An 18,320-nucleotide genomic window follows, 5' to 3' on the forward strand; every position below is an offset into this window, starting at 1 on the left:
TGATCATCCAATTTCATATCTCCATGTATTGTTACATCCAGGTATTTGCATGGATTGACTGATTCCAGTTGTGACTCACTACTACTCTGTTCAAAGGATATTACTCCTCTGCATTTTATAAAATGCACAATTTTACATTACTGTTTAGTTGAAGCAAGTTTCAGAGCTTTGCATCTCTTTGAAAACTTGCTGAAATCTGCTTGGATATTTGTGCAGCTTTTTTTTCAGACAGTATTTCAGTATAGATAACCACATCATCTGCAAATAATCAGAGGTAGATTTACCATACACCCTCTTTTTTTCCAAACATGCCCTCTTTTTGAGGCCAGAAAATGTGCCCAGGCAGATTTCATAAAACACTACAAAATATTATCGTTTTTTATCTCTGAGAAAAAAATGTGAGTTCTGAACAAAGGAAATCAGACATCACTGTTAATACAAGCAGTTGTTATACCATACAGTAACCAGATTGATATATCTGTTTCCTTGTACTGAGAGGCTGATTCATATGCTTCCAACATTAAAATCTTACTTTTTTCTCAAAGTTATATTTCTGTGGAACTTATAAGATTTTTGAGGATGAACTAAGCGAAGCCATGTTGGTGTTTATTCACCCTTTGATGCCAGTTTTCAACAATAATATACTGAATGTGGAAAAAGAATCAAATTCTGTAGCTGAATTTATTTCTATTTTAAAATCTACTTTTTTAGAAACTCGTGAGTATGGTATAATCATAATTATGTGCTCTTGAAAATAAACGCAATCCTTACACATAAGAGGGAAGAAGGTCACTTACAGAAGTATGATATTTTTGACAAAGAGATGACAATTGTATATAGTTCTGCTACTGAAATCTGCTGCAGTGATGGGCTCAATATTGACAGTTTGGATGATTCAAATGGATGCAGCTCTCAAGCAATCTTATTTGGGAATGTGTTGAAAATTTTATCAAATTTTTCAGTGAACAAACAAATGTAAGTGATAATGATACATTGTGATTTGATCAGTTTTGTAATTTTATAAAAATTTTAACAGATTGCCAAAGAAAACAAAATCAACCAATAGCTGAAATGTGGTTGGCATACATCAGTCATTTAATGTTGTTTGTTGTTCTGAATTGCTGACAATGGTACATTTTTTTATTTCTGTTCCTAGTCATAATGCTGACACAGAATGTGTCTTTTCTCTTGTAAACACACTGCAGACCAAAGACAGGTATAGATTTAAAACAGAAAACGTATAAGGTGTTGTGTCTACCCAGTACAATGTCAGAACTTTAACTGCCAGAGCTTTTATGAAGTCTTGTTGGGAAACAAAAAAAAACTGTTAAGAGAGATGTCTTCATCCTCCAAATATTCATAGCATCAAAGTGAAAAAGACAATAATAAGATAACAGAATGTAGTGATGATGAATAAACTGTAAGATACTGGATATTTTTTCCTAAAATGGCTATGAAAAGTCACTGTTTCAGTTGATGATAGTTTTACACTGCTTGTTTTTAAGTTGTAATTGCATAATTTTGTTGATAAAATACAACCTGTTCGTATATATAGGTTACCATTAACATTAAGGGAAGGAGAGGGAAAGATGAAAGGATATGGGTTTTAAGGGAGAGGGTAAGGAGTCATTCCAGTCCCGGGAGCGGAAAGACTTACCTTAGGGGGAAAAAAGGACAGGTATACACTCGCACACAAACACATATCCATCCGCAGATACACAGCACAAGCAGACATTTGTAAAGGCAAAGAGTTTGGGCAGAGATGTCAGTCGAGGCGGAAGTACAGAGGCAAAGATGTTGTTGAAAGACAGGTGAGGTATGAGCGGCGGCAACTTGAAATTAGCGGCCTGATTGAGGCTTGTTGGCTGAAGCTTACTTTTGCCATATTAATTCATCTAGGGACATCATTTTGCCCCTCTTTTTCTTCCTTTGTTTCCTCCTTATCAATTTAGGTGTTGCAGATTTCTGTTGGAGCTATTGACAAAGTGGAACTGTAGTGAGTTGAAAGAAAGTCAACAGTCTGAATGCAGTCATCTGGAGAATATGATTTTTTTTTGTATTTTGATGTATCAATAATGCCTTGGTTCATGGGTTGTGTGAGGCTAGTTGAACCTGGTGGGAACCAAGCAGAGTTCACGTTGATGTTGCAACATACTATCCATTATTGCGAAACTCCAACTAAATATGATGACATTTAACTACATTATACATGTCAGGACTCAAACCCAGAATGTTATGCCCTTGGAACTGAGGTTTTGTGGCAACATACCGCAGCTAGGTGGCAAGTTTTTTTTATTCAGGAAAAGGAAAACTTGGCAGTTTCCTTTTTTTTTTCATTTTGGTGCATCCACTCTTCGTAAGACCACTCTCATAAGTCCAATCACCATCCACGCTTATTTATTGCTTCGCATTGTGACTGGAGGCTTAGTGACATACACTCCTGGAAATTGAAATAAGAACACCGTGAATTCATTGTCCCGGGAAGGGGAAACTTTATTGACACATTCCTGGGGTCAGATACATCACATGATCACACTGACAGAACCACAGGCACATAGACACAGGCAACAGAGCATGCACAATGTCGGCACTAGTACAGTGTATATCCACCTTTCGCAGCAATGCAGGCTGCTATTCTCCCATGGAGACGATCGTAGAGATGCTGGATGTAGTCCTGTGGAACGGCTTGCCATGCCATTTCCACCTGGCGCCTCAGTTGGACCAGCGTTCGTGCTGGACGTGCAGACCGCGTGAGACGACGCTTCATCCAGTCCCAAACATGCTCAATGGGGGACAGATCCGGAGATCTTGCTGGCCAGGGTAGTTGACTTACACCTTCTAGAGCACGTTGGGTGGCACGTGATACATTCGGACGTGCATTGTCCTGTTGGAACAGCAAGTTCCCTTGCCGGTCTAGGAATGGTCGAACGATGGGTTCGACGACGGTTTGGATGTAGCGTGCACTATTCAGTGTCCCCTCGACGATCACCAGTGGTGTACGGCCAGTGTAGGAGATCGCTCCCCACACCATGATGCCGGGTGTTGGCCCTGTGTGCCTCAGTCGTATGCAGTCCTGATTGTGGCGCTCACCTGCACGGCGCCAAACACCCATACGACCATCATTGGCACCAAGGCAGAAGCGACTCTCATCGCTGAAGACGACACGTCTCCATTCGTCCCTCCATTCACGCCTGTCGCGACACCACTGGAGGCGGGCTGCACGATGTTGGGGCGTGAGCGGAAGACGGCCTAACGGTGTGCAGGACCGTAGCCCAGCTTCATGGAGACGGTTGCGAATGGTCCTCGCCGATACCCCAGGAGCAACAGTGTCCCTAATTTGCTGGGAAGTGGCGGTGCGGTCCCCTACGGCACTGCGTAGGATCCTACGGTCTTGGCGTGCATCCGTGCGTTGCTGCAGTCCGGTCCCAGGTCGACGGGCACGTGCACCTTCCGCCGACCACTGGCGACAACATCGATGTACTGTGGAGACCTCACGCCCCACGTGTTGAGCAATTCGGCGGTACGTCCACCCGGCCTCCCGCATGCCCACTATACGCCCTCGCTCAAAGTCCGTCAACTGCACATACGGTTCACGTCCACGCTGTCGCGGCATGCTACCAGTGTTAAAGACTGCGATGGAGCTCCGTATGCCACGGCAAACTGGCTGACACTGACGGCGGCGGTGCACAAATGCTGCGCAGCTAGCGCCATTCGACGGCCAACACCGCGGTTCCTGGTGTGTCTGCTGTGCCGTGCGTGTGATCATTGCTTGTACAGCCCTCTCGCAGTGTCCGGAGCAAGTATGGTGGGTCTGACACACCGGTGTCAATGTGTTCTTTTTTCCATTTCCAGGAGTGTATATGTTTTTGAAACAGTGGGGTTCTGCCAGCTTTCTAATCACCAGTGGTTTCTCTAGTTCACTTAATATGTTTCCACACAACATTCTAGTCAGTAAAACAGTCCCATTTCATTGATATTGGACGCATCTTTCTCATCATAATTTGTAACTACTGTACATTATGCGGCATTGTCTTCCGTTCTGTTGCTACACTTTCCTGCACATCCCTAGCTAGCCACACTTCATTCCTCATAATGTTGTGTCTGGCTTTGAAATTATCCTTTGGATGCCTTAACCACCTTATTCCCAAGCCACTTAGTACCTTTCAGAGAGTTTCTCAGCAAAATGCATCCAGAAAAAGGAAAGATTTTTGCCCATGCCCTTATGAATCAGTCCCACTTTAACTAGTTACAAGGTGTACAACTTAGCTTCTGCTGTTTGCTGATAGGTGGCGACAGTGGTAAGTAGCAGTCTAAAGAAACAGATTATAAACATCAGGCAGTTTGCTTGGACCTTGGTCAACATAATCTCATTCAAACATTAGTTGATTTGTGTCTTCATCATACAGTTGTTCTTGATTGAAAATGTCAGTTTATGAGCCTAATTCTCATCACTTGTGGGAGGTGTTACAGTTTTGTTTCAGTATGAAGGAAACTATTGCTGAGTCTCATCAAATGTTCTCAAATATGCATGGTAAGGACGCAATTAGTTAAAGAACATGTTGTGATTGGTTTCAACACTTCAAGAACGGTGTTTTTAACATCGTGGACCTGCATAGTGGTGGAAGAGAGAATGTTTTTAAAGATGCAGAATTGAGGACATTGCTGAGTGAAGGCTCACGTAAAACTCAAGAAGAATTGGCAGAATTAGTGGGAGTTACACAGCAAGCCATTTCAAAACGTCTCAAGGGTATAGGTATGATTCAGAAAGAAGGAACTTGGGTCCCGTGTGTGCTGAAACCAAGAGACATTGAACGGCATTTGTGTGTTTGTGAACATTTGCTTCAGAGTCAAAAACGGAAGCGATTTCTGCATCGCATTGTGACCGGGGACGAAAAATGGGTTCATTTCGATAACCCTAAATGCAAAAAATCATGGGGATATCCTGGCCATGCTTCCATGTCAACAGCCAAACCGAATATTCACATCTCCAAGATCATGCTTTGCTTTTGGTGGGACCAGCTCAGCATCGTGTACTGTGAGGTATTACAACCAAGTGAAACAATCACAGGCGCTCGTTATCGAATGCAATTAATGTGTTTGAGCAGAGTATTAAAAGACAAATGGCCACAATACAGTGAGAGGCATGATAAAGTGATTTTGCAGCACGATAATGCTCGATCCCATGTTGCAAAAGAGGTCAAAACCTACTTGGAAACATTAAAATGGGAAGTCCTACCCCACCCGCTGTATTCTCCAGACATTGTTCCCTCTGACTATCACCTGTTTAGGTCAATGCCACATGACCTGGCTGACCAACACTTCTGATCTCGTGAAGAAGTTACAAATTGGATCGATTCGTGGATCGCTTCAAAAGATGAACAATTTTTTCGATGCAGGATTCATACAGTGCTCAAAAGATGAGAGAAAGTAGTGGTCAGCGATGGAAAATACTTTCAACGATACATGTGTAACCAATTTGTTTCATTAAAGCCTCAGATGTTGGGGAAAAATGGTGGAAGCAAAGTTGTACACCTTGTAATTTCTGTATTTCTTGCCTTCTTTGCCTTTCACTTTATTGGCACATTCCCTTTCATCCATTCATTCCATATCTTTTCCTTTTTTATAGTTTTATAGATTTGTGTTCTACCACATTTAAATGCAACATTATTTTGCACATAGAGCATTTGCCTTTTCACTTGCCTCGATTATCTTAATTTTTTCAGTAAGTGTTAGTAAACATAGTTTTTATTCAGCACCATGAAACATACTTTTTGTTCAACACCATGTTGTCATTTAAAGTGCTACAATTTAATTGAAACTGGTAGAAAATAGTGCTTGTACTGCATTTCTTTGGAATTCCTGACCTTGCTGTTTAAAACCATTGTTTAATGGAACAACAATCACATCTTTCACATTACCGCATTGCCAAGGCTGCACAATCTTTGTGTTAAAAGAGCATCCTTGTATAGAAAGGAATAACTGGGATGTACTTAATATGATTTTTTACCGTATACTGAGTTATTCTGCAGTACATAATACATTGTTAATTAAGTCTTAAAATTTTCATTGCATGTCCATGTTAGGCATGTTCTGTTTTATACAGAAAATTATTATATAAAATGTATAGAATGTGTCAGCACTGGAATATTTGAGTGGTCGTGCCAGATTCCAAATTACACATATTCTTCTTTGATCAAGTTTTACTATAATTTCAGAAAAAGAGTTCCTAACATTTAAACTGATATTTGATATTAGTATGTTCTCTTTTTCAGAAACACTTTCATTGCTGTTACCAGCCTGTATTTTATATCCTCTCTTCTTCAGTCATCAAGTTATTTTGCTGCCCAAATAGCTACTACTTTTATTGTCTCTTACCCAAATCTAATTCCCTCAGTATCATCTGATTTAATTCAATTAGATTCCATTACCCCCGTCTTACTTTTCTTGATATTCACCTTATAACATATTTTCAATGTGCTGTCCATTCTATTCAACTCTGGTGGTACCTCTAATAGAATTAAAATGTCATCAGCAAGCCTTAAAGCTTTTATATCTTCTCCCTGAACTTTAATTCTGTTTCCAAATTTTTCCTTGGTTTCTTACACAGTTTGCTTGATCTACAGAGTGAATAACTTCATGGATAATGTAGAACCCAGTCTCAATAGAACCCAGTTTCAACTGCTGCTTCCCTTTCCTGTCCTTTGACTCTTACACTGGCACGCTGGTTTCTGTACAATGCATTTCAGTATAACTTGTAGATAACCTTTCACTTCTTGTGTTTTATCCCTGCTACAGTCACAATTTCAGAGTGAAGCCTGGTCAGCACCATCAAAGACTTTCTCTAAATATACTATAAATGTAGGTTTATCTTTCTGTAATCTATCTTGTAAGATAAGTCAGTATTACCTCATGTGTTATTACATTTCTCTGGAACCTTAACTGGTCTTCCTAAAGTCCACCTCTACCCCTCCAGTATGCAACCATGATTCACTAAACTGGTAGTTTGGTGATATTCACACCAGGCAGCACCTGCCTATTTTGGATTTGAAATTTTTTCAGTATTCGTGGAGTCTGAGGGTATTTTGCATCTCATACATCTTGCACCGCAGGTGGAATAGCTTTGTCATGGCTAGCCCTCCCAAGGATCTTAATAACTCTGTGGGAATGTCAATTACTCCAGGGACGTTTTCTTGATGTAAATCTTTCAGTGCTCTATCAAATTCTTTTTGGTGTATCACATTTTACAACTTCTGTTTCTTGAACATTGTCTTCAACTTAATTTCCCTTCTAATATTCCATTCATCTTTCAGCATTCCCTTTTTTGCTTAGTACTGGCTTTCCACTTGAATGAGTGCTACAAGAACTGAAAATTTTGGCTGCTGACAGTAAATGCAGTTTGCTCAGGCTTCTGCAGAAGATACCGTACACTACCATAGTATTTGATGAATCATATGACGTTGTTGATGAAGAACAAATTCCTACTTTTGTGTGATTTTTTAATACTGAAAGTAAAGAATTTAGTGAAGAATAGATAGCAATATTACCATTTAAAGACAAGACTCACAGAGAAAATTTATCCAAGACTTTTTGTGGCTTCATGACAAAATAAAATATTAGGTATGATAAAATGGTGTCTCTTTCAACTGACTGGCCCCAGTGATGATGGGCAGAGAAATGGGACTAGTAAAGAAAATCAAGGATAAGAATGCTGGGCTACTGTCTTATCAATGCTCAATTCACCAGGCAGCCCTTTGTGGAAAATTGAGTGCCACTCTAAAAGAAGCAATGGGAAGCTTGAAAAAATTGATTAATTTTATGAGGTGCTGTTCTGCTATTCAGCACAGACAGTTCAGAGTTTCAAACTGAGCATGATTCAGTGCATTCTGACTTACTGCGGCATAGCATTGTTTCCTGGTTAAGTAAAGATCAAGTGACTGAACATTTTTGGCAAATAAAAGAACTAATCTCCTCCTTAGACAACTTGGATACACAAGAAGCAGTGAAGGATTTGGAGTTCCCATCAAACAAATGCAGTATGCTAGCTTTTGCTTTTCTAAAAGACATTATGAAACATTTAAATGCACTCATTATCAGACTACAAGGAAATGAGTATCTTTGAAAACAATACTGCAAGTCAATAATTTATTCACTTTCCAATAAATCATGAATATCAAAATAATTCAGGAACAGACATTGCAGTAGTATCAAATTTAATGTCAGATATAAGTAAGGAATATGCAGCAAGATTCCAAGACTTTGCAGAGATAGAAAAGTTGTCGCAGTTCTTAAAATCATATTTTTGAAGTTTCTTCAGTCATAGAGTGGACTGGTATGGCTGCATAGTTGTTCTGCCTTTCAAAGCTTTTACTCCAGATTTAGATAATAGACTTGGAGGAAGACATTTCTTTGCAAACATATAAAACTGTATCTGCCGAAGAATTGTGAAGTAAACATGTCACAGAAAAATATGGAGATTGCAAATAATTCGCCATTGACCTGACTACTATGTTTGGTTCCACATATGCATGTGAAACTTCATTTTCAAAAATGAATTTTTTGAAGAACTGATATCACTCATATTTAACAGCCACCCACTTTGAAGAAACTCTTTGCATAAGCTGCTCACCACATTAACTTAAAAAAAACTGTTCAAACCACAAATGTAGTTTCTGTCACTGATTTTTTAATGTGGTGATGCCTCTGTATTGTATTTCATATTATTTTGTGAATGAAAATGAAAATAAAAATTAATATGGAATATGAGTGGTGATGTTTTTTTCCACAATATAACTTTTTGAAAGTATCCAGACTCCACTGAAAGTTACTTCCTGCTCCCTGTTCTGTAGTCTTTACAACACTATTTACAAGGAGTTAGCTTAATATTTATGACCACAAAAATGAAATTAATATCTGAATCCTTATTACATGATGCTCCAGTCACCAAAATGTTAACATGGGTCTTTTACTGGAACCACCTCCATTGATCTGATTTTGAATGTCAAGGTGCATACCACACACTGTGCTAATGGCATGACACTTATAACAAGAACTGAATAAAATGGCAATCTTTGAGAAATTATAAATGCCACAACGAACCAGCTCAGTGAATGGTACATCGAAATCAGCTAATTACAAATAGTAGTAACACAGTACCTTTAATTTTACATACTGCATATAATATAAATGTTCAACACCTGTAATCTTTAATAATCAATCTGTGGTAAATAGTAATGAAACTAAATTCTTAGGTCTTTGGACCCAGAGTAATGTGAAGTAGACAGGCATGTGACAGTCAATAGAAAATCGAGTAAAGGTTGTTATGCCTGGAAGTTCCTTGAAAGCTGCACAAATGAACAGGAAGTCATTAGTAGACTTTGTACATCTATTCATTTACACCTGAGGTATATGAGGGTAAATCAAAAATAAATGAGACTCTTGGCCCTGTGCACACTGTATCGATATGTCATGGTTTCTACTCCCATCAGTGTTGGGCAGGCTATTTGAGGAGTGGGGAAGGCAGTCAAGTGATTCTGCTTGCTTCTGTCATTGGTCATTATCACAGTGTCCAAGCAAGAGGTCTACATTGTGCATTGCATTATTATCAAGTTTCGTCCTCAGGAAGGCACAAAACCATTTCAAGGAAGAGAAACTTTCAAGATCTCGCATGTAATTTGTGTGGGGTCATGAACATGTTGAGAATCAGGATCTTGATCATTGATTCTGCATCAGCATCACAGAAAACAATGTTTGCCATGTTCGATAACTTCTTGAAGTTAACAGCCATTTGATGTTCACTAATATTAAAGATGAAGTTAGGGTAAGTAGCGGCAGCACTTTTGCCATGTCACAGATGAGCTACAGCTTAGGTGTGTGAGCATCACTTGCCTAAATTTCAGGAAGAGGGAGACTCGTTTCTGACTCATATTCTCACCCATGATGAACTGTGGGTGCATCATCAATAAGAGAAGTGAGCAGAGAATGGAGAAAGAAGGGACAACCTACACCACAGCTGACAGTTGATAAGCCTTTCTTTTTTTTTGACCAGCGAGGCTTGTCACATACTGACTTGTGCACAGATATCAGACAATAAATGCTGCTGTAACATTTTGAGCAAGGTCAGACAGGTGTATCATCACAAAAGACATGGCGTATCAATGAGAAAAGTGGTTCTTCTACAACATATCTCCCATTACAGCAATCCTGACCAAACAAAAATTGGAATAGCTCTATTGGGAAACAATTCAGTATTCTCCCTATGGCCCAGACCTTTCCCTCTGTGACTTTATGTCTTTGATACAATAAAAGAAGCTCTGGGAAGTTAGAGGTTCAATAACAATGCTGGTGTTGAAGCCAATGTGAACCATTGCCTGCGTGATGGCCAGCTTATGTCTATGACAACCGGATATCAAAATTATCTGTTCGCTGATAAAAATGTATTTTAAAGGTGTTGCGAATTTCGTAACTGATTGCTACCATTAATTCAGTTCAGCATGATATCTGAGTGGTCAGTGTGATCAACTGTCATGCCGAGGGGCCCGAGTTCGATTCCCGGCTGAGTTGGAGATTTTCTATGCTCAGGGACATCATCTCATTCCCATTGACACGTCGCCGACGTAGCATCAACTCAAAAGACTTGTACCAGGCAACCTGCCTACCCAACGGGAGGCCCTAGCCACATGACATTTCATTTCATTACCATTAATTCAGCCAAAGCATCCATGGTAGTAGAAAGCTGCTGCCCTGCTAGATTCCTTAATGGTGGCTGATTTTGCACACTTGCAAATAAACACTTGTCTCATAGGGCAGCAAAATGAAAAAGATGTGGCAACACAAAACAAAATAACAAGTAACATCTATTTAGACTATGTTACAAAGTGGTACTTTTGTACAGTTTTATGTGTGGTGCTTGATGTCCTGTACCTAACAAGATCATACCTAGCTAACTTTGATGTCTCGTGGCAGTCTACATATTGCCATTATAACTGAATGAAATTGCATAAACACTCTTGTAAATGGTTGAAGTTCTCCATAAATAGCGACTACTAAGTTGAAAGGTACCCTTGAGAGTACTGTACTGAGCTGACTGCAGGTATGGAACTAAACTATCTTACCTGCTGGTTCGTAACTGCATGTATACATCCAAGGCACATTGTGCTTTGAGTTTTCCGACTGAAGGATTCCTGTGCCTGCCAAAGCAGGAGGGAGCATGTGCCGCGTTGCAATTTCGAGTGAATATTTAATCTTAACCTTCAAGCAGGAGCACCATTTTTTGTAACACAAGCAGGCACTTAGCGTACTCTGTACATACTTATAGAGCAGGTGTCTTTATGTTACCTAAGGAAACAAGTATGAGTAAAATCACAATTGAATCTTAGTTTAATTAAACCACATTAAAATAAACTTACATTATATGAGCTAAATCACAGTTTCATTAGACAATAATAAAATAAACATTCATTAAATCACTCTGTTGCTGCATACGACTGTTACCCGACAGAAGTGATCCACTCGATGCATTAAGTAGCACAGTTGCATCAGATCTCAGCCACCTGCTTATTCGTTTGCTAATTATGTCATAGACAATTGCCTCATTATGGGATTGCACTGATAGTTCATAATCTGGGTCATTTTCTTGCACAGATCATAATTTTTTTCTCATCTAGCTCACTGCTTATTTCATATTACTGCTGCACTCTTGGACAGATAACAGCACAACTTATCAACTGTGTTGGCTGAAGCAATAATGAAGGAATAGATATGGGGTCATAAGTGTAAATAATAATGTCATTGTGCAAGACAATGCTGTTTGTGGTTGGTGTACTTTATACATAGGTGCAACTGCTCGAAGGTTAAAAATAGCATTGCCGAGCTGCTCTTTGGCTATACTTGGTATCCATGTCTTTGTCTCATGTTTTTACCTTGAAAGAAATACTGTACCATTAAGTTTAAAAAAAAAATTTGATGCAACCATTGTCCATGCCACCAAGGAAATGTAGAAGTGGCTTTAAAATTGACATTAATGTTCAGTGTGGTCTTCCATGTAGTTTCTCCACTGGAGACTCTGCAATAATATAAATTCCTGAGAAGAAAATTTTGTGCTGTTCCCAGAAACAATAAATTTTGGCAACCCTTTGGTAGAGAAGTCCTTTTACAGAGGCTGAATGTCTATCTGACACAAATCAAAATTTGGAGAAAGCATCAATGAGGACGAGTTGGTAGCTGCTGAGAAATGATCCTGCAAAATAAGTATGCAGATGTATCAGGATCCTAACGCCTGTGGTCATGGAAATATTGCCAAGGTGAAGCTGACTGGTATTTTTGATAGCAGTGCTATTTAGTCAACATCATTTCAGTGTCTTTGTAAATATTTTCACTGTATCAATGATCTCTGGCAATGTGTTTGGTATGAATTATGCCTCAGTGGCATTGATATAGCAACTGTAGTACCTTAACATTTAAACACTGCAGGAATAACCACTCTTGTCTTGCCTGATTCTGGATGTATATTATGTTACCTTTGTACATTATAAGCTCATGTCTCATATTCCAATATGATTTACTCTCTGATTGATTAAGTAACTTCTTATCATTAGGCCTCTCCATTTGAATATTCTGTTTGTTCTTAGACAAAAAAGGATCTTTAGAAACAAATTCATCAATTAAATTTTCCACAGTGCCTTGACAGCTGATACTATTGAAAAACAAACATCAGCTAAAGAGTGAGTCCTTTAATCTTGCCTTATTGGCAAACATGAAAGAAAATCTGGAGTTGCATTTTATATTGTCAACCAGATGTAAAAATTTGTAGTTGTAATTCAACAGAAGTAACACCCAATACTGCAAACAGTGATCTGTCTGTATAAGAACACAGTTACTTAGTTATTTCATCTGAAGATAGCCACTAAAGATTTGTGGTCATTGAGGAGGATAAATTTACATCCATAAATGTAATCATGAAATTTCTTGACTGCAGATATAATCACTAGAGGCTCCTTCTCAATCTGACTGTAATTTCTTTGTGTCACTGTCAGAGATTTTCAAGTGAACACAGCTGGTTGTTCAAAACCATGATGATGTCAGTGGGACAGAGCAGTGCCTATGCCATAATCTCAAGTATCTGCAGCAATTGTGAGCATTTTGTTTGGTCGTTTGTTGTAAGGCATATGGCATCAAGCAAAAATTGTTTCAGTTTGTTAGATGCATCTTGACATTCACTGTTACTGCTCCATTTGGTGCCTTTTCATAACAAATTGTGTGATGGTTCACTGAGGGAGAAACCTCTGATAATAACTTATTTGTCATAAGATGGAATGCAATTGCTTGATGTCTTCGGGAACCACAAGGTTTTTAATGGAATCAGAGTGGCACAGTGTCAGCTTGATGCCATGTGCAGACAGTACATGTCTCAAGTATTACATTTCACATTGAAATAACATGCCCTTGCCTTTGTTGAATTTAAAATTTGGCACATGTAGAATTATGAAAACACTCGAAATTCAGTTAGAGTTCCTTTGGAGTTGTGCCTGAGACAGTAATGCCATAAAGGTTGTTCACAGCATTCAGAGTTTTCTGAATTAATTTTTCTGAATACCACTGAAACAAACTTGGTGCACTGGCTATTCTGAAAGCTAACCATTTGTAATGATAGAGACCAAATGGATGATTTATCACCATGAAACTTTGTTTGTCTTCATCCAAAGGAATTTGCAAATATGCTTTTTTAAGGTTCAGCTTGGCAAAGTGCACAACACTGGCTAATTTTGACGTCAGGTCTTCTGGCTTAGGAATAGGGTGTTTATCAATAATTAGCCATTGCTTTGAAATCCCCACAGATTCAAAGGGAGCTGTTAAATTTCTATACAACTATGTTTGGCATTGCCCATTAGCTCCTGATTATGGTTTTGATAATCTCATTCTGTTCAAGATGGGCAAGTACCTGTTTAATTTTATTTTTCAGTGTAAAAGAAATGTTACATGCTTTCCAAAATGTTGGCTCTGTATTTGGCTTCAGCACAATGTGTGCCTTGTAACCTTTGACACTGCTTATTGCTTTAGAAAAAAAGTATTACCAAAGTTTTACAACTGATTAAACGATCCATTCAGAATGTCAGTTTTAATTTCCTTCCTTGTGGACAGTGAAGCCCAAAGTATTGAAGAGATCCAGTCCTAGCAAATTTGTGTTTTATTTGAGTTTACAACTACAAATGTAGCCTGTTTCATAAATTGTTTATATGTAACATCTGTTGAAAATTGCCCTTTTACTGCAAACTCCTGATTGCTTTAACTAAACAGCAAACTTTGAAAGTGTGGTAACTTTGGGATTGCTAACTTCCAGTATGCCTGCAGGTTAACATTTAAAATTGTCAACCCTGTGTCAGTTTGAAAACTGATCAGCACTTTGTTAGTTCAAAGAATTGCAGCTAATGACCTTTTATTGACAGCAAGGATGACATTCATGTAATGTTTCGTTCAGTGAAAGTTTTTGAATTTGCACATGTTTGTTTGGAACAGTACTTGACTCTTTATTATTATTCATTGCAGTATGCTTGAGTGTCCACTGTTTGCTTTGGTTGTGCTTCATTTTGCACACCACAGCCTTATGTTGAGTCTTTTTGCAGTATTTTATTTTTTTATTTTTCTCAAAGCTTCTTTTGATGTAGGCATACCTGATCCGTGAGGTGCATAGCATATAGCAGATGACAGATTTGCATAAAATATCACCTTTTTGTTTTGAAAATTGGGGCCATACCTGTATCATGTGAACAAAAATCACATTTCTCGCTGTGACTCTGAGGTTCTGTCCAAATCATTATTACCCTGAAATGGAAATGCTTCCTTATCTTGAAACCACTGTCAGAGTTCTTCCAAACAAATAGAAAACACTTTAAGTAGTCCAAGAAATAATTTTGATCACCAACTTTTACACCAAAGTATGCATTACATACTATCTTAACTAAGTGTGTTATGTTTCTCGAGTATTAAATGATCACAGATGTACCAAATGTTTTGAACTGAATAAAAGCATCTACTTAATGTGCTTGTAAATAAATGGATGTGTAGAATAAATTTAACAAAATATAAATCACAAGTTGAGAACCCACTAAATACATCCATCCTTCTCACAAAAAATATAACTTCATATAAATTCTGCTTAGAACAACATTGAAGCAGTTTATATGCTGCAACCAAGTACAATTCTGAGTCAAAAGACATTATATCATTATCCCAGGATTGGTACGAAGTAGAAGGTATTGCATTGAGCAGTTTCATATTTTTCTTTTTTCTCTACACACTAAATGAAAACATAATTTCCTGAGAAATCAGTGCTCCATGGAAATGATCTATGATTTTTCTTGAAGTCACCTTACAAAGACCCATAGGGGCATATTTTGTTTTACAAACATTTTTTCCATTGTTAGCATGTGTTAGTTTAACATTTTTTGTTTAGTCACATTGTGTGATAATTTTTAACTGTTCTTTTTATTAATCAGCTTTCTAAGAATATGCTGAATCAAATGTTGCAGATGTTATTGATAGAGTTTCATTAAAATTTATTTAGAACTACGGCCAATTTTTTTGTGAGCTGAGCCTGAACTGATATTTACAGGAATCCATCCACACTCCTTACGAGGTAAACGTGTGGCTGTTATTACAGCTGGCATATTTAGTGAGTCAGAGGTGGCCATTTTTGCAAAAGAGAATGTAGGTAAAGGACTGATGTACTGCAATCGTGCATTGCAGGCTGGAATGATTGCCTACTGGCTAGGAGTAAATGGTGAGTTATGAATTTCTTTTTACATGTGTGCTATTTGTCATTTTTTGCTTGACATTGTGATGAGTTCATCTAACATTTCTATTTTATATATTACCACAACAAAGGAATCATTGTTACATCACACAACAGTATGAGAATTAGATGAATACAACAAAAAAAGCAAAAGTACTTGGGGTGACCCAGAGATATGATGTTGGTTCAATGAAAACTACTTTCATTATTTAGAGAGATCACAAAAATCATTATATCACCAAATAGCAGTACCTCTTCTGACAAGAATGAATAGCTACCCATAATAAAGAGGAGACATTGAGTCATAACATTATTTCATCTTAGATTTTCCATTGTTGTGTGACTGTGGTGTTAGTTAAAGTATTAAAATTGTATTCTAACTTTGTAATGCCATCCTGGAGGTTACCTTTGTAACATGTTGATGAGTCAAGGAGTATTTGCTGACAGACTGAAGTACACAGTAGTAATATCAGTACACAAAAGTGTGTATAAGCAACTGGCTGCTAGTTATAGACCCATCTCTCTCCTTCCAGTAGTCTCAAAAAATTTGAGAAGGTAACTTATAATAGAATATTGGACCATCTTTCTGAGAGTAACCTGTTAAAAACAATTATTTGCCTTCTGTAAAGGCCTCTCTACTGACAAAGTAATATGTGATCTCATACACTCAGTCCTAGTAGAACTAAACAATAAAAATGTTAGTATTTTGCCAAGGCCTTAGGCAGTACAGTCCTGCAGGGGAAACTATAATGGTATGGCAGTAAAGATCTTTGCCTTGAAGACTGTCAGATATACAAAAGTCTGCCACTGTTGATCAGTGTTTGTATTTACCAGAAGTATTGCCCATTGGATCCATCACAGAGACATGATATATCGTGTTTTCCCCATTCTCTCTTGATGGCTCAGTTAATCACAATTCTCACACAGTGGCACTTTGCAGACCTGACATTTATTATCCAGTCAGTGGCAGCTTTAGCACATCACTTTGGATCTGAACACATTCCTCGACTCTTACAGACATGTGTTAAATTCTATTTGTGCTAGAGTAATGGCAGAAATTATGGTTGTGTGTAACAGAACTGGAAAACCTGTTCATATTTTCCTTGACATCTTGGATGGGAACCCAGGTAGAAATACATCCAGAGCACTTTGCCTGTCTTCTTTGGTCACTAACCAACACACTTCTGTGCTCCTTGACAGTGTCTTCATTTTCTTGACTTTGCGAATACGGTAAGCAAATGTCTTATAAGATTACTTGCTAATTTATTTGCAACAGGTTCCTTAATAATACTATACCAATAGCTGGAAGTGCATGCCAGTATGTCTGTGTTATTACGTTGCATAGGATGACCTGTGCCAATACAATGTTCTACAATGGTGGATTCGCTCAACTATTGCAAGCATGTGCACCACTTTATGCCCAGTCACCAGTCCTACACAGTCCTGATAGCCTGATCAATATATGACATGCCACAACTGCAGTTTCCGCAGTATCTGGGACTTATCTATAATTCTGTTAGCCTGTAAATTGACTGTTATGTTTTCCTCCAGGTGACACTAGCTGTTCACATTCTCCACCATCTGGCCTTCAACTTTCCAGTTGGTCACTGCTTTCAGGACCTTGGTCTTATTGTAAGCTATCTTACACCCATTTCTGCATGCAACAGCAACAGGATTTCCCAGTGCCATTTTTGCATCTTCATTCTCATGTAGCATTGGAATATTATTGGAAAAGGCTAGGCAGTCTACTGTTGTGTTATGTATTATTTTGTACACAATTTGTACACCTTCAATAGCCATGATTTTGTTCACCAATCTCCACTGTTGGATAACTTAATCCAGCAACAAGTTGAATGCAATCAGTGAGAGCCCACCAGCATGACAATCTCCTGTCTTTATTTCAAAGCTTTCTGACACTCAGCTTTGGTACCTGATGGTAGCAGTCATGCCTTTCAAGATGACCCTTACTAATTCATGTGTTACTTTGTTCATTTGTTTGGCATGAAGGACATTCAACAACACGTTCCTGTGTGCAGAATCATAAGCTTTGGTTTAGACCATTAAGGTTACTACAGTGCTTACAACTTTCCTGTAAATGTGTTCCACTATCCTTTTGAGTCCACAAATTTGTTCGGTTTGGTTATTGCCATTTTGCAAACCAGCTTGATAGTTTCCAGTTCTTGACCCTAGCAGCTCTTCCAGCCCACTCAACAACAATATAGAGAATATATTGTGCCCAAGATGTAGTAGTGAGTTCCCTCTGTAGTTATACAGTACCTTTTTATCTTTTTGTCACCATTCTTATGTGTGGGAATAATGTTGGCTTCTTTCCAGTCTTTCAGTATCTTTATGTTCACCCAGATGTCCAATCTTACTTTGTACATACTGTCTTCTGTTGCTAGATCACTGCGTTTAATTTCTTCAGCACAAAAGCCATCATTTAAAAATATTTATTACTCTTCTCATGCCATATTACTTTATCACATCTCTTAATTAATCATGATATAGTTAATAGTTTTAGTGTAGTGCCTCT

The 18,320-nt window shown here is 38.3% G+C and overlaps 1 protein-coding gene across 2 annotated transcripts in view; it reads left to right on the forward strand.

Annotated features, from left to right (window-relative positions):
* The window catches only part of LOC124545218 (fatty acid synthase-like), a 435,708-nt gene that overhangs the window by 37,510 nt on the left and 379,878 nt on the right, over nt 1-18,320 (forward strand). For both annotated transcript variants that reach the window (XM_047124086.1, XM_047124089.1), the window contains exon 4: nt 15,608-15,775. In XM_047124086.1, the coding sequence (XP_046980042.1) occupies nt 15,608-15,775 (168 nt within the window). The remainder of the gene's footprint in view (nt 1-15,607; nt 15,776-18,320) is intronic.

This window comes from Schistocerca americana, chromosome 8, assembly GCF_021461395.2.
Source record: "Schistocerca americana isolate TAMUIC-IGC-003095 chromosome 8, iqSchAmer2.1, whole genome shotgun sequence".
Taxonomy (NCBI): Eukaryota; Metazoa; Arthropoda; class Insecta; order Orthoptera; family Acrididae; genus Schistocerca; species Schistocerca americana.